Here is a 14,928-nt window from a genome sequence, read left to right on the forward strand (position 1 = left end):
GGTTACACCAGCCACATTTCAAGGGCTCAGTTGTCAGAAGTGGCTGAGGCTACTGAACTGAACTGCACAGATGCAGAACATTCCATCATGGCAGCGAGTTCTGCAGCACAGTCCAGACGGAGGGGTTTCTGCTTCCAAGGTCCAGACCACAGTGGACTTGCGTGGGCCAGGAATGCCCAGCAAGCAGTCTGAAGACAGTGCAGGTTTTTCTTCTCAAAGACCCGAAGGCATCTGATAACAAGGCAGTGATTTCAGGAGATGCGTAACACAGGAAGGCGGCTTCCCTAACTGTTATAATCAGACGTAAAGACTTAAACTCCAGAGCAGGACCAGAGGAAAGGAAGGCGGAGAGGGACAGTGATTTGTGGAACGCTGTCATTAAGGAACCACAAGCACCCTCTAAGTACCATGCACCTTACACGCTGCAGAAGCCGACAGCTTTTCATTTTACAAGTAGGAAGGACAAAGAGCTGGGCTCGTCCAGGCTCCTCCCTCCTTCTCTCTTCACTCCCCCCTCCTCTGGGCATCTCTGCTCAGCTTCCCTGCCCCTTTCAGCCAGAAGCCTTTGTGGATCAAAAGCATGCATCTTAAAACAAGCTACCTACTTGTGTATGTATGAATTTATCTCAGTTTGGCAATAATTTTTAAGGACCATACCCAGTGCCACTGCTAAGGACAGTGAAGTGTAAATCAGTACAATGTTTCTGATAAACTTGGGCAGCAGACATCAAGAGCCCCTTGGAGGTTAGAGAGGAAAAGAAATATGTCACAATGACATTGTTTGCACACCATTGTCACTTCTCAGTACCTAGCACTGGAGGGTCAATGAATGTCTGTGAATTGACATCATCTATGGAAAGAAGCATCAAAAGTAGTCATTTTGGGCTTCCCTGGTGGCACAGTGGTTGAGTCCGCTTGCCGATGCAGGGGACACGGGTTTGTGCCCCAGTCCGGGAAGATCCCACATGCCACGGAGTGGCTGGGCCCGTGAGCCATGGCTGCTGAGCCTGCGCGTCCGGAGCCTGTGCTCTGCAACGGGAGAGGCCACAACAGTGAGAGGCCCGCGTACCGCAAAAAAAAAAAAAAAAAAAAAAAGTAGTCATTTTTATTTTCTTGATTGTACTTTCATACAGTCAACATGTTTTACGTTTATGATCAGCAAAAAGTTATTGTTAACAGTTATTGATATCATAGAAACACAGGGAGCAGCTTTCAGGAATACAGTGAGCTTTGTATAAAATGGGGATTATTTTAAGGACAGGATCAGAGTGATGGGTGGGGAACCCCATTGTGATCCAACACACGTCCAGCCCTGACCCATGAGCTTGCATGAGCCTGTGCATGTTTTTCAGGTACTATCCAATGGGCCACCCAGCCTCTGTCCACCTCTACTTCCTTGCTGACCATTTCCAGGGCTTTCTGATCAAGCATCATGCTACCAATCTGGCCGTGAGCAAACTCGAGACCCTAGAGACATGGGTGATGCCAAAGAAAGTCTTCAAGATCGCCAGCCCACCCAGCGACTTTGGGAGGCTTCAGTTTTCTGAGGTAAGAGGCCAGAAACTATCACACGGCGTCCCCTCTGGCAGTCCACTTGCTGGGTTCTGTTTCTGCTCTGACACTTGTAGTTGGAGCTGGAGGAGAAGAGGACTTGAAGAGGCCCAACGATAAGCCGACCCTGTGCCTGGAGAAGGTTCAGGGTGGTCAATGTCAGTGCACCAACCAACCTGGAGCTTTCGTGTATTTTTATAGTAGAACTTCTATTCCTTTTCATTTTTCACCCTAACCAGTGATTCCTCCTAAACCTATGTTAGTAATAAACCAGTAACAAATCAGTTTCCTAATGAAGTTGTGGCATGAGTCCCATCTTACAGATTGGACAACTGAGGCCTATAGAGAGTCCGTGATTTTCTGGACCGTAACTAGGAAGTGGAAGAGCTCAACATTGAATCCAGGTCTCTTAGGCCACAAATCCCATGCTTAATTGTGCTTTTGTTTCCCCAGTTCCTAACACAGGGTTTAACTCAAAGTAAGCACCAGATCAGTCATTGAATGGATGAGTGAATGGATGCATGCATGCATAGAGGGATGGACGGAGGTGTCAGTGGATGGACAGATGGTCTGATGCATGGATCCATGGAATGCAGTTCCCACCTCCCCAGGACTGCAATGGCTTTTAGTTATTTTTCTGCCTGGGGAGATGGATTCATCTAACACCACCCTTGTAACATCAGCCCTACCTCGAGACCTGAAAGGCCCTACGTGATCTGGCCTCTGTCTGCTTCTCCAGCCTCATCCAGGACCACTCTTCTTCCCGCTCACTCTTCTTGCATCTTTGTCGAACATGCCAAGTTTGGTCCTGCCTCGGGCTTGACACATGGTGGTCCTCCTTCCTAGAATACTGTCCCCAGGTTTTCACCTTTTTTGTTGTTGTTGTTCATTCTGATCTAAATCCAAATAGTGCACCTTCAGAGAAGCCTTCCGTGCCCACCCACTTATGTCACATTTCTACACCCAACACATCCCTTTTTTTTTTTTTTTTTTTTTTTTTTTTTTGCGGTACGTGGGCCTCTCACTGTTGTGGCCTCTCCCGTTGCAGAGCACAGGCTCCGGACACGCAGGCTCAGCAGCCATGGCTCACGGGCCCAGCCGCTCCGTGGCATGTGGGATCTTCCCGGACCAGGGCACGAACCCATGTCCCCTGCATTGGCAGGCGGACTCTCAACCACTGCGCCACCAGGGAAGCCCCCTTATTTTATTTTTTTCTTAGCATTTACCATCTCAAATGATCTTGTTGATTTCTCTGATCACTTGGTGATTGTCTGCAAGAGAGCAGAGACTGCAGCACTGGCTCACTGCTGTACCCTCAGCACATACAAGAGTCCACAGCCTTCGTAGATGCTGAATAAGATTTCTGAATGAGTGAGTGTATGTGCTTGGGTAGTGATGCTGGTGGGAAGGGGAGACATGATCAAGCTTGGTGAGTGTTGCCCACACAAAACTCCAGCACCTGATTTCTAACTTCCCCATGTCAACAAGAAGCTAAAGAGGTGATTCATTCCCGGAGTTCAACATTCCCAATGCGTTTGGCTGCTGGGTTAGGGATGAAGAATCCTGTTTTAGAATATGGAGAATCTTCAAGGTCAGGAGTGGGGTGGGAGGAAGTGTCTGAGTTGCTTACATTTTCCTTGCTGGTCCTTTTCCAGTCCCTCTGGCTCCGCCTGGCCAATCTGTGCCCGACTGGATGGGCACTGAACAGGCATGGGTGGAAGTTTCTTGTTCAGCCACCATTTTCAGTTAAGGCTCCAAATGGATTGGCTGGATCCGAGCTGCCATGGGAGCCCACTCCATAAATTACTGGCGTCAGGGGGCAGTTAGACGCTGTCCCAGTTGGATTCTGTGCTGGGGGCCCAAGAGGCCAACTGAAGACATTAATGTCCCATTAGGGAGGTGGATGCCTGGTGGCTGGGCTCTCCCTGTTTATCAGCCTGCCAGTGGGTAACTGGGCACTTCTGGCAGTGATGGATGTTGGCCACTCCGTGGTTAGTGATTTGTGAGGGTTTCCACTACAGCTCTGGTGCCCTTGTTGTGGGAACCACCCTGATCTCTGGCAGAGTAACAGCATGTGATGCAGGGAACCCTGAAACTTGTATCTTGATTTTTTTCCCTTAGTTTTAAGGCAAACAGTGTAAAATTGGACGAGAAGAGGGGAATGAACTGCAGGGCCACTCTGTGGGCTATTGAGAACCTCCGTCAGGTTGTCACTGTCGCAGGGCTTTGCATAGGGCCTGGCTCATGGCAGGCGGCCAGTGTCATTGAATAGCTCCGATTTCTCCATCCCTGGGAGTCCCATGTTAGTGGCTTAGAGGAAAGATGCTCATTCCTTCAGCAGGCAACCCCCATGTGCCTACAATACATGAGGTATGGGAGGGGCAGTAGTGTACCAGACAGACCAGACCCTTGTTATTGTGGAATTGCAGTCTAGTGGGGCACTTGGCCAATGAGTGAGCAAACAAATGAACAAAAACGCTCCAGTTAAAGGCAAGTATTATAAAGAAAATAAAACTTCATTCATGTGATTCCTGAGGACTTGAGAGGCTGGTAGGGACAGCTTTCTGTTACCAAACCAAACTTGGGTCTGCTCACCTAAGCACAGTAAAGCCAATCTATTGACACCGGGTTGTGGTGAAGGAAAGCACAGTGTTTATTCTAGGGCGCCAAGCAAGGAGTCCAGGCAGCTAATGCTCAAAAGACGCAAATTCCCTGATGGTTTTTCGGGAAAGGTTTTTAAAGACAGGATGAGGGAGGGCGGTTGTTGGGTGCATCCTCAGCTCATGGTCATTCTTCTGATTGGTTGGTGGTGAGGTAACCAGGAGTCAACATCATAAACCTTCTGGTTGCAACCCATCTGGGGTCTAGTGCTTGTGGGCAGCATACAGTTAACTTCTTCCACCTGGTGGGGATTTCAGTATCTGCAAAACAGCTCAAGGATATGACTCAGGATATTATCTATAGCCCTTGAGGAGGAACTAAAAGGTCCTTGACTTTGTTTAATGACTAAACTATTATTATTTTGTCTCACTTGACTGTGTTCCTTTCTTTCTGAATTTTCTCACTTCTCTAATTAAATTTATTCTTTGGAACTCAAGGAAGGCCTAGGAGGCTGAAGTTTTTATTCCAGACAAGAGGCAGGTGGAGGACCTAGGAGGATCTGTCTGGAGAAGGCCCCGTAGAGTCCTGCTGGGTTACATTTGATGGAACGATTCATTTGGGAAGGCTTTTCTAATGAGATAACTTTAGGGTTGAAACCTGTAAAAGAGTCAGTGGTGGGAAGACCTAGAACATTCTTGGATCTTCCAAGAGAAGAGCATGCACAAAGGTCCTGAGGCTCCAGGAAGGAGCTTGGCATATTCAAGAAGCAGCAAGGCCAGTGTGGCCAGTGAGCAGGAGGAAGGTCTCAGGGGGGCTGGAGGACAGATCATGAGGGGTCTCGCAGGCCCTGGAAAGAAGTTTGAATTGCATTTTAGGTGCAGTGGGAAGGAAGCCTTGGTGACTTTGAAGCTGGGGACCAGTATATTGAGCTTGAACTTCAACATGTACTTAAATTTGAGTAATTGACCACTTGGCAGTAAATGGCAGTGGACTTCCACAGTGAGGCCTGGTGAGAAGATCTTGAGGGCCACAGATGATGTGACAGCAGTGGGGCTCCCACTCGGGCAGCCCCACCTCCCCTCATGTCTGGAGGCGGCAGCTGACTTCCTCCTCCTCTCCTAGATACAGGACACATTCAAGTTTCCCACTGTCAGCTGCTCCACAACTCTTCCACCTGGGTTATCTTGGTTTTAGAACTCAGACTTAGGAGACCTGTTCACCCCCATTTCACTGGGGGACCAAAAGATGATGTTCTGGACTGTCCCCCCACTCCCCTAACAGGTCATACATCCCTTCCTTAAGTAGGACCCCAAAGTGGTTTTGTGATCGTTGATGCATTTGTCCATGTGCTCGGCCCCCTAATCATTCATGACATATGTAGATAATGGGTGGATTGATAGATAGAGAGAGATACTGAGCACCCACTGCGTGCTCAACACTCTTTTAGGCACTAGTGTTATAGTAGTGAACAAGCCAGATGTAGTCCCTGCCCTCATGCAGTTGACAATTTGGTTTTTTTTTTTATTGAAGTATATTTGATTTACAATGTTGCGTTAATTTCTTCTGTACAGCAAAGTGACTCAGTTACACACACACACACACATATATGTATATATTTTTCTTCACATGACAGTTTTGAGCTATGGAGAGAGACGTGTAAATTAGAAGTTGTGATACTGCACAAAGCAGATAGATAGATAGATAGATAGATAGATAGGTTAAAAAGCTATGCTGGGCAAATGCTTAGACAAGCACATCAGGGGTGCCTGTAAGCAAGGAAGGCTTCCAGGTAGAGGTGACACCTGGGCTGAGAGCTAGATGATGAACTGGCCAGGAGGAGGGCGGGGAAGGAAGGAAGACTGAGCCCGAGAGAGGGCCGGGCGTGGACGGAGGATCAGGGGAGAGAGAGCCCTTCTGGCAGAGGCGCGGAGAGTGTTCCAGGGTGGCCTGGAGCAGGGCGGAGTAGAGGGGAGGGAGAGGGATGGAGATGGAGCTGGAGTCGGATCGTAAAGGACCAACCTCGCAGGATAGGACAGGAGGAAAGACTGGACTCACGAACAGTGGGAAGGAGCTGGAAAGGATTGTATGGATGGAGGTCGCAGGATCGGGTTTCTCTAGAACAATCTCTGACTTTGAGGCCTAGCTTGCATCCTGCCCACTCATTCATTTATTTCTTCAATAGACAGCGTTGTTTTCATTCCTCCTGTGTTTCAGCTGCTGTGCTAGGCCCCAGGGGTCCTCAGTAGGAGCCAGTACCTGGAGAGGGTGGCAGGGTGGCAGAACAGGCCAAGATCTCCCAAGGCTGGGAGGGACGTCTGCCTCTGTCCCAGCCTGACTCCCTCTGCTGCCCCTTAGGACAGCTCCTCAAGGCCAATCTTGGCCTAAAGAGGGAAACCTGAAGCAGGTTGTGGGCCTGTGAACATGCACGTATTACAACCACCCCGGTAGGTGGTAGGTGCCCGGCACATATGTTTCATACGGATGTATGATGAATGAATGAGTGGGTGAGTGAGTGAATGGGAGGCAATATATAGAAGAGTGAATAAGAACCCAGACTCCGGGGTCAGACTTCCTGAGTCCCCCTCACTGATCAGAGCTAGTCATCAACTGCTCTGAACCTCAGTTTCCTCATGTGTGAAGTAAGGATAATGTCAAGGGTCCCCCCTCGGTGGAGTTGGGAATGTTAGCCAAATCGATGCACCCACCCACTTAGCAGTAGGTCTGGCACCCCAGAAGCTCTTGGTAAATATTAGCCGTGGAGCCCTGTGTCCTAGGTGTAGTAACTTGTGGCCCAAACAACGAGAAAGTAAACCAGCTCATGTTTGCACTGCACATGTGACGTCTACTCAGGGTGTAGACATGTTTAGCCACACCTGCACCCCAACCTGCACACACACACATCAGAGACGCTGCTCACGGAAGGACCACGGCAGCAGTGTCCTTGTAGTGTGCTCTTCACCTGCTACCATGTACCCACACACTGTGTCTTCAGAACATTATATTAAACCTCCTGGGGGAGAGAAGAGCCCCTAATTTAATCTGACTTGAAATAGTATCAAAGCTCAGTATCAGGGATCTATGTGGTTAATTCATTTTTTGCGAAGGCATTCACGCATCCATTTGACAGGTGATTGATGGAGCATTGATTGTGTACCAAGCACAGTGCTGGGCACCAGGAATCAGCAGGGGACCAGCCACAGGGATCTGAGCAGTGAGAGGACATTTCACAAGGTCTTTCTGGTTACTGGGTGGAGAATAAATTGCAGGCAGCAAAAGAGGAAGGATGGAAGCCAAGAGCAGATTCCTGGGGGGCCAAAGCCATACACACCCCCCGCTGGCTGGCAGGAAGGATGCAATATTGTACAACCATCTCCCACCCCTAGAGTCCAGCTCAGAATGCTTTAGGGAAGCCAAAGCTGCCTCTTCCTTGGAAAGCTATCTGAACTCCTGCAAGTGATAGGTGATACTAAGGGACCCTCATGTTTCCTAGCTTATAATAGGGCAGCTCCAAATCCTGAGCTCCACTCTTGTTCAGAGTGATTGTACTAATAAGAGGCACATTATCTGGAAAGCCAGTGACCAAAGTGGAAATCAGCTGCACCCGTTGAGTGGCAGGGTGTATGTTTCCATGGAATGGCCTGCAAGCAGGTTCATTCATTACATGTACACACCACACAGTAGGCACAGGAGGCCCAAAGGCTTAGTGAAATGGACCACAGGCCTCGTAATCCTTCAGACTAGGTCCAAATCCCAGGTCTTCTGCTTACTGCCTGTCCAACATTAAGTTACTGAGCAAGTAACTTAATTGGAGCCTCAGTTTCCTCATCTGTTATATGGGTATATGAAGCCCAATAAGCAGTATCCTAGGCCTTCCTTCCTAAGAGGCCCAGTGATTTCAGAACTCGCTCTCCTGTTTCAGGTCGGCACTGACTGGGATGCCAAGGAGCGGCTCTTTCGCAACTTTGGGGGTCTCCTGGGGCCCATGGACGAGCCGGTAGGCATGCAGAAATGGGGGAAGGGCCCCAACGTGACTGTGACTGTCGTCTGGGTGGATCCTGTCAACATCATCGCAGCCACCTACGACATCCTGATTGAGTCCACTGCCGAATTCACCCACTACAAGCCCCCTTTGAACTTGCCCCTGAGGCCTGGGGTCTGGACAGTGAAAATTCTCCACCACTGGGTGCCAGTCGCAGAAACCAAATTCCTCGTCGCGCCTCTGACCTTCTCAAACAGGCAGCCCATCAAACCGGGTGAGTACTTCCAATATTTCTGTGGGGTAAATATTCCATTGCCAGAGGCCTCCTGGGTCCTTCACCTGGGCGGGCAGTGTTGCTCAGACATGGGGCATGTGGGCCACCTTCGAGAACAGTGCTCTCTGTTCTCAGGATTTTTTCCTGCTCATTTGTCATACAGAACCTTCTAATTTTCTGCCTGTCTCTGCACACTGAGGTGATGTTATCTGTCTCTGTATTAGACACCTATTTATTAGATGCTCTCTCCCTGGACTTCTAGAAGGTCCTGATCATATTTAAGACAGGTGGGAAATAAACCCAAGCTGATATTGAGTTTCAGCAAATCTTGTTCAATGTTTTAAAAAAAAATAACTAAAATAGGAATTTCTGTTCATCAAAAGCATGATACACTAGGTGAGGAGACATATCACATACTAAAGGAAAATATTTGCACACACAAAAAAGTACTCATATTTGGAATATACAAAAAGTACTCAAATTCAGAAATCCCCTAAGTCAGAGCAAACTACAAGCCACAGGCCAAATCCAGCCCACTCTCTGTTTTTGTAAATAAAATTTTATTGAAATGCAGTCACACTCATTTACATATTGACTGTGGTTGCTTTGGGGCCACAATGCCAGCATTGAGTAATTGCCCACAGAGCCAAAAGTATTTGCTATCTGGCCCTTTAGAGAAAGGGCCAATCCCTGATATAAAAGAAATAAAAAAGAGAGAGCATATACACACACATATAAAAAGATGCTTAGCCTGATGAATAATGAGAGAAATGCAAATTAAAAGCAAAAAGAGATTCCACTTCACATCTGCCATGTTAGGACATGTTTGAAGATGAGACAACATCATTTGATGGTCAAGATGGAGAATAATAACTGTCCATGTAAGTGCTAGTGAGAGAGCCATGTAATAAAATGAGTTCGCATTTGCTGGTGAAGTTGAACATATACACATACCCTACCGCACAGAAATTCCACCCTAGGTAGAGGCCATAGAGGCTTGTGCAGAAATACAGCAAGTTGTTCGTAATAGCACCAAACCAGAACCAATCCAAACATCCGACATCCAATGGACCAACAATGTGGTCTGTTCCGACAGTGGAGGTCTGCGCAGCAGGGAACACAGCGTAGGACCCTCCACGTGCTGGTCTGGATGAGCCTCTAGAACATAATGTTAGGGTGGGGATATCAAAATTACCATGCATGTATTTAAAGTTCAAAAACAGGCCAAGCCAACAATATAGTATTTCAGGATTCATGTATCAATAGAAAGCTGTAAAGAAATGAAGGAAATTATTAACAGGAAATTCAGGATGGTGGCTCCCACTGGGCATGGGGTCAGGGAGAGGGGTGTCAGACTCCTAGCATGCCTGCCTTTTTTCTTTTTTTTCCAAAAGGGTTTCTTTTATTTTTCTATTCCCCACACCCCTTTCTTTTATCACAGGTAACATCTTCCTCCCTGCTCAATCCCATCCCCAGGAGTGGCCACTGCCAACAGTTTGGTGTTCAGTCCTTCTAGAGGTTTCTCAGTGCTCTTAAAGCATTGACATAAACACAAAATAAATCACAAAGACATTGTCATTTTTTTAAGAATAGAATGATACACTTTGTAGTGAAACTTGCTTTTTTCACTTTCTGAGTCAATATATGTAAAGCTGCCAGCTGCCTAGTATTCCTTTGGGTTAAGGACCCACAATCTATCTGTCCCTACCCCACCCCCGCCTGGGTAGACACATAGCTTCTTTTGTTGCTGTTGTTACAGATACCACTGCAAAGAAGAGTCTTGAACCTAAGATAGTATGTGCCCATGTAAATGCATCCATAACACAGATTCCTAGAAAAAGGATTTCCAGGTCTCTTGGTGTTTGAAATTGTTCGCCTCCATTTAACAGATCACAAACCCAGAAGCCAGAAATGCATTACAGCCTCTGTTGGCTAAAAAGAGCTTTGGGCTGGGTGTCATTTAGCCAGTGACACAAGGAGAGGGGGACATAGATATGGGGAGGGGCACCTGGAGTCCTAAGAAGGGAGTGTTGATGTGAATTCTGTGAATTTCTGCTAAGTTTCTGTGCTGAACAAGCAGAAAGATTTGGATCTCATGTTTTCAGGTAATAGAAGTCTGCTTCTCCTCTCCCCCATGAAACAGGCAAAAGACAGCTCCTCCAGAACTAGCGGGGCCAGAGCCCACCCACTTAGGGTCCTCAAGTGTCCCACTGATGAGGCTCACATCCTTAGCATCTCTAAGGGTTCCCAAAGCCAGATGTGGAGGAGAGGGATGGAAGTGGCCGTCTCCTCTTTGCTTCCCATACAGCTAATCGGACAGAAAACGAGTGACCCTGAATCCATCCCTACCTCAGTAAAATAGCCCGGGGCCATTCATGGGGTCCTGATTTTTCCGATCTTTTCTCCTGGAATTTCTGAGGACAGCGAGGCTCTCCCCACGCATGCCCAGGATGAGCCAAGGGTCATTTGACCCTACTGGGAGCAGCCCCCCTGTCATCAGTAATTGTATCTGTTAATGATATTCTGGTGACAAGGGACACGAAGGTGGGAGCAATGCAATTTGTAAAATGATTCATCAAGAGTAATTTGCTATTGATGCATCCCTGGTAATCTCAAGAAATCTGATGAGGTGGAATTGAGGGAAATTTAATTATAGAGGCGAGCATTGTAGGCTGATGCTATAATAGCATTTCCCACATTAACCTCATTTTTCATAAGGGTTTTCTGCACCAACCACAGTATTTGGTTTCCAGTGTTCAAATGTTTGTTAGCTCCTCTTTTCACTTTGAATGTCCTGCCTTTTCTCAGTTTGGGTGTCTCCCCAGTCCCCAGCTTCTCATCTCTGCAGTCCCTGCAGAGATGAAGGCGTTGAGAGGCTCTAGTAGGGAAGTCAGGACCTGCTCCAAAGAGAACAGAGGAAAAGAAAAACATGTCCTCCTGAAATGTCCTCCTGAAAAAACAGAGGAAAATAGAACAGGGTTTTTTTCCTGAAAACCCTTTGGTGGGCATCAGGGAGAGGTGGGCTAGACTTCTTAAGGAACTCGAGAAAGAGAAGCTCTGCTAAGCATAGCAAGACAGGACATGTGCTCCAGGCGTGCTTCTCGGCTTTCTCCCACCGGTTCCCCTCCGGACCAGAGTCCAGCCCCCCAGCTTCCTGGGGCATTGGGAACTGAAGGAATGCCTTTCTCGTACATGCAAGTCAAAGCATATTTTTAATTCAACTAGCTTTCTCATTGCTTTTTGGTTTTTTTATAAATTTATCTTATTTGTTTATTTTTGGCTGCATTGGGTCTTCGTTGCTGTGCATGGGCTTTCTCTTTGTTGTGGTCGGCGGGCTTCTCATTGCGATGGCTTCTCTTGTTGCGGAGCACGGGCTCCAGGCTTGCGGGCTTCAGTAGTTGTGGCTCACGGGCTCTAGAACGCAGGCTCAGTAGTTGTGGCTCATGGGCTTTAGTTGCTCCGTGGCATGTGGGATCTCCCCGGACCAGGGCTCGAACCCGTGTGCCCTGCATTGGCAGGTGGATTCTTAACCACTGCGCCACCAGGGAAGCCCTCCCATTGCTTTTTGAAGGGCAAGCATATATACACGGTCTTTCTTCCTCACTCAGGACCACACATATTAGAAAGTAACGTGCTGATTATCCAGGCTCTCCTGGTTGTCTCCGAGGGTGACAGCCACCATCAAGCAAAGAGGAAGCATTGTCATCTGAATGCTGCATTGTCTTATAAGGAGGTTTCTTCTAATCCTAGTGATCTTGGCTATAGCAAAAGCTGATTTGGTAAAACACGACCTACCAGAATCATTAGCCAGTCTTTTCAAAAAAATATATTCTTGTGTTTGGCAATGAAATAAGCCATGAGTGGGAACTTCCTCAAACTAGAAACATCTAGCTTTTTTCCTTCAGCCCAAATGTCTAGACTTTCTGCTTCCCCATCTTTAAGCCCTGGGAAACAGTCACTGTCTCTCTTGTTCATACGTTACTTTACTGTTTACAAAGCACGTGAACTTCTACCTGAGCCTCGTGCCAGCCCTGTGAGTCTAATTGCTGGAAGGGTGAGTATCCCCATTTTGCAGATGGGGAAACCAAGTCTGCAAAAGACTAGCTCCCAGATGGAAAAATAAAATAAAAAACAAAAGCATTGTTTTAGCTTCCTGCTAATGTATGAGCCTCTTGGTAGAGTATCATAATGACAAGAATGGGCTTTGGAGTCAGCCAGCCCTGGATTTAACTCCAGGTCTGTCTCTAAACTATAGCTGCTTCCGTTTCCTCATCTGTAAAATAGGGATGATAAAATCAGCCCTATAGTTGTGTGTGTGTGTGTGTGTATTGTGTACTAATAATGCCAATAATAATAATCCTAGCTAAACTTTCCTGAGTACTTAGAATATGCCAGGCACTATTTTAAGCACCTCACATGAGTCAGCACATTTAATCATCACAAACAAAGCTACGAGGAAGGTACTAGTTCTCCACCCATTTTATTGATGAGGAAGAAGTCACACACCTGGTATGTGGGACGTGGGGATTCAAACCCAGACGGCCTGACTGCTGTCCCCGAGCTCTGGCATGAGACCCTGGTGGTCAGCAAGGCAGAGCCGTTTGGGGAGCCAGCTGGACCTCCCACCCCACCCCACTCTGGTCCCAGCTTCGTGGTTTCCAGGACTCCTTGCTGTGGGCCATTCATGCCCCACATCTTGGACCGAAGCAGAGATCCATGTCTTATACAGAGTTCATGGTGGGCATTCAGCAGCCACGAGCGGGGCTGCTCACCAGGCTTTGAGGTCCACAGACCCGGGTTCAAACCCTGGCTCCGACTCTCATCACCTGTATGATTTGGGGAAAGATGCTTAATGAGGCTTTGCATCCTCTGTTCCCAATGCCTGGAATTCCCTTCTCCAGGATCTGCATGTGGCTTCTTCCTTCCCGTGAATCAGCACTCAGCTCAGAGGTCATCTCCTCAGAGAGGTCTCCCCTGCCATCCCAACTAAAATAAACACACTTGTCACTCTCTAACCCAGGAATCAACAAGCTTTTATTGTAAAGGGCTAGATAGCAAATTTTTCAGCTTTGTGGGCCATATACAATCTCTGTCTCAGCTACTCAGCTGTGCTGTGGTAACAGCCATAAACAATATGTATCCAAATGGGCATAGCCGTGTTCCAATGAAACTTTATTTACAACAACAGGTGGTGGGCCGGATTTGGCCCAAGGGCCGTAGTTTATCAAGCCCCTGCTCCGACTCAACACACCCCATTTATTCCCTTCATGACACTTGCCACTTTCTGGAACGACCTGATTTATTTACTTGTTTCTTTCTTTATTGTCATCACTCTTCCTCCCCTGGATTGCAGTCTCCTTCATTGTCTGTTTTGCTCCACCACAGAATAGAGCCTGGCACTTAATAAATCTGTATTAAATAAATAAATGAATGAATGCCTTGCAGATGTAGATGTTCTGTAAATATGTGTTGAATAAATTACTGTCTGGACTATAGAAAGGGCTCCATAAATACATGCTGAATGAATAAATGAATGGACCATGCCCTGCACAGAGTGGGCTCATACCTGTTGAAGGAATGTCCTCGTAGGCTCAGTTTCTTTGTCTGTTCAATGGGAGTGCTAAAAGAACTTCCTCGTGAGATTGTCCCATGAACTGAATGGTGCTACGTGGTGCCCAGCACAGTGCCAAGCACACAGTAGTAGGTGACCGGTCCATGGCTCTTCTAATGATGTAATTGTTCCCTTTGGCTTTCAGAGGAGGCACTGAGGCTGCACAACGGGCCCCTCCGCAACGCCTACATGGAGCAGAGCTTCCAGAGCCTGAACCCCGTCCTCAGCCTGCCCATCAACCCCGCCCAGGTGGAGCAGGCTCGGAGGAACGCCGCGTCCGCCGGTGCCGCACTGGAGCGCTGGCTGGACTCGCTGGTGGGCGGGATGTGGACCGCCATGGACATCTGTGCCACAGGCCCCACCGTCTGCCCAGTCATGCAGACCTGCAGCCAGACGGCCTGGAGCTCCTTCAGCCCTGACCCCAAGTCAGAGCTGGGCGCGGTCAAACCCGACGGCCGGCTCAGGTAGCACTGGGCACGTGGGGGCCCCAGCAGATCTCAAAGGGGAAGCAGCCAGAGGGCCAGTGGGCGCCGGACCCTGGCCTCCCACCCCCGGGGGGTGCCTTTTGGGAGCGGGGCTCTCCTGGCCATCGAATGACAGAGAGGAAAGGTTTGGAGGCCGAAGCAGTTTCTGCCAGCCACCTGCACCCAGCAGGCCGGCTCCCGGGGGTGGGGATGGCTCAGTCCCAGCACCGTGGTGGTCTTACCTCTTCTGGTTGATCCTCGAGTGCTACAGGTTCCTTGTCTTCCCCCTCAATGACCTGACCCCCACACACCCCACCCAGACAAATGATTCCAAAACTTTTATTTTGAGCAGCAGAGCTTTGTTTACTAAGTCGTAGGCGGAGGGAGGTCCAGGGTGAGGATGAAATCCAGGCTGCTCTGGTTGAAGCTGCGGAGTGTGAGATTCTTT

General features: G+C 48.3%; 1 protein-coding gene across 1 annotated transcript in view; it reads left to right on the top strand.

The window, feature by feature from the left end:
- XYLT1 (xylosyltransferase 1) overlaps positions 1-14,484 on the top strand; it is a gene marked incomplete at both ends in the record, with an annotated part of 305,248 nt that extends 290,764 nt beyond the window's left edge. The window contains 3 exons of the mRNA XM_079718602.1: positions 1,353-1,548; positions 8,072-8,405; positions 14,162-14,484. Of these exons, the coding sequence (XP_079574728.1) occupies positions 1,353-1,548; positions 8,072-8,405; positions 14,162-14,484 (853 nt within the window). The remainder of the gene's footprint in view (positions 1-1,352; positions 1,549-8,071; positions 8,406-14,161) is intronic.
- Positions 14,485-14,928: the final 444 nt, after the last annotated feature.

Source organism: Hyperoodon ampullatus, assembly GCF_949752795.1.
Source record: "Hyperoodon ampullatus genome assembly, chromosome: 14".
Lineage (NCBI taxonomy): Eukaryota > Metazoa > Chordata > Mammalia > Artiodactyla > Ziphiidae > Hyperoodon > Hyperoodon ampullatus.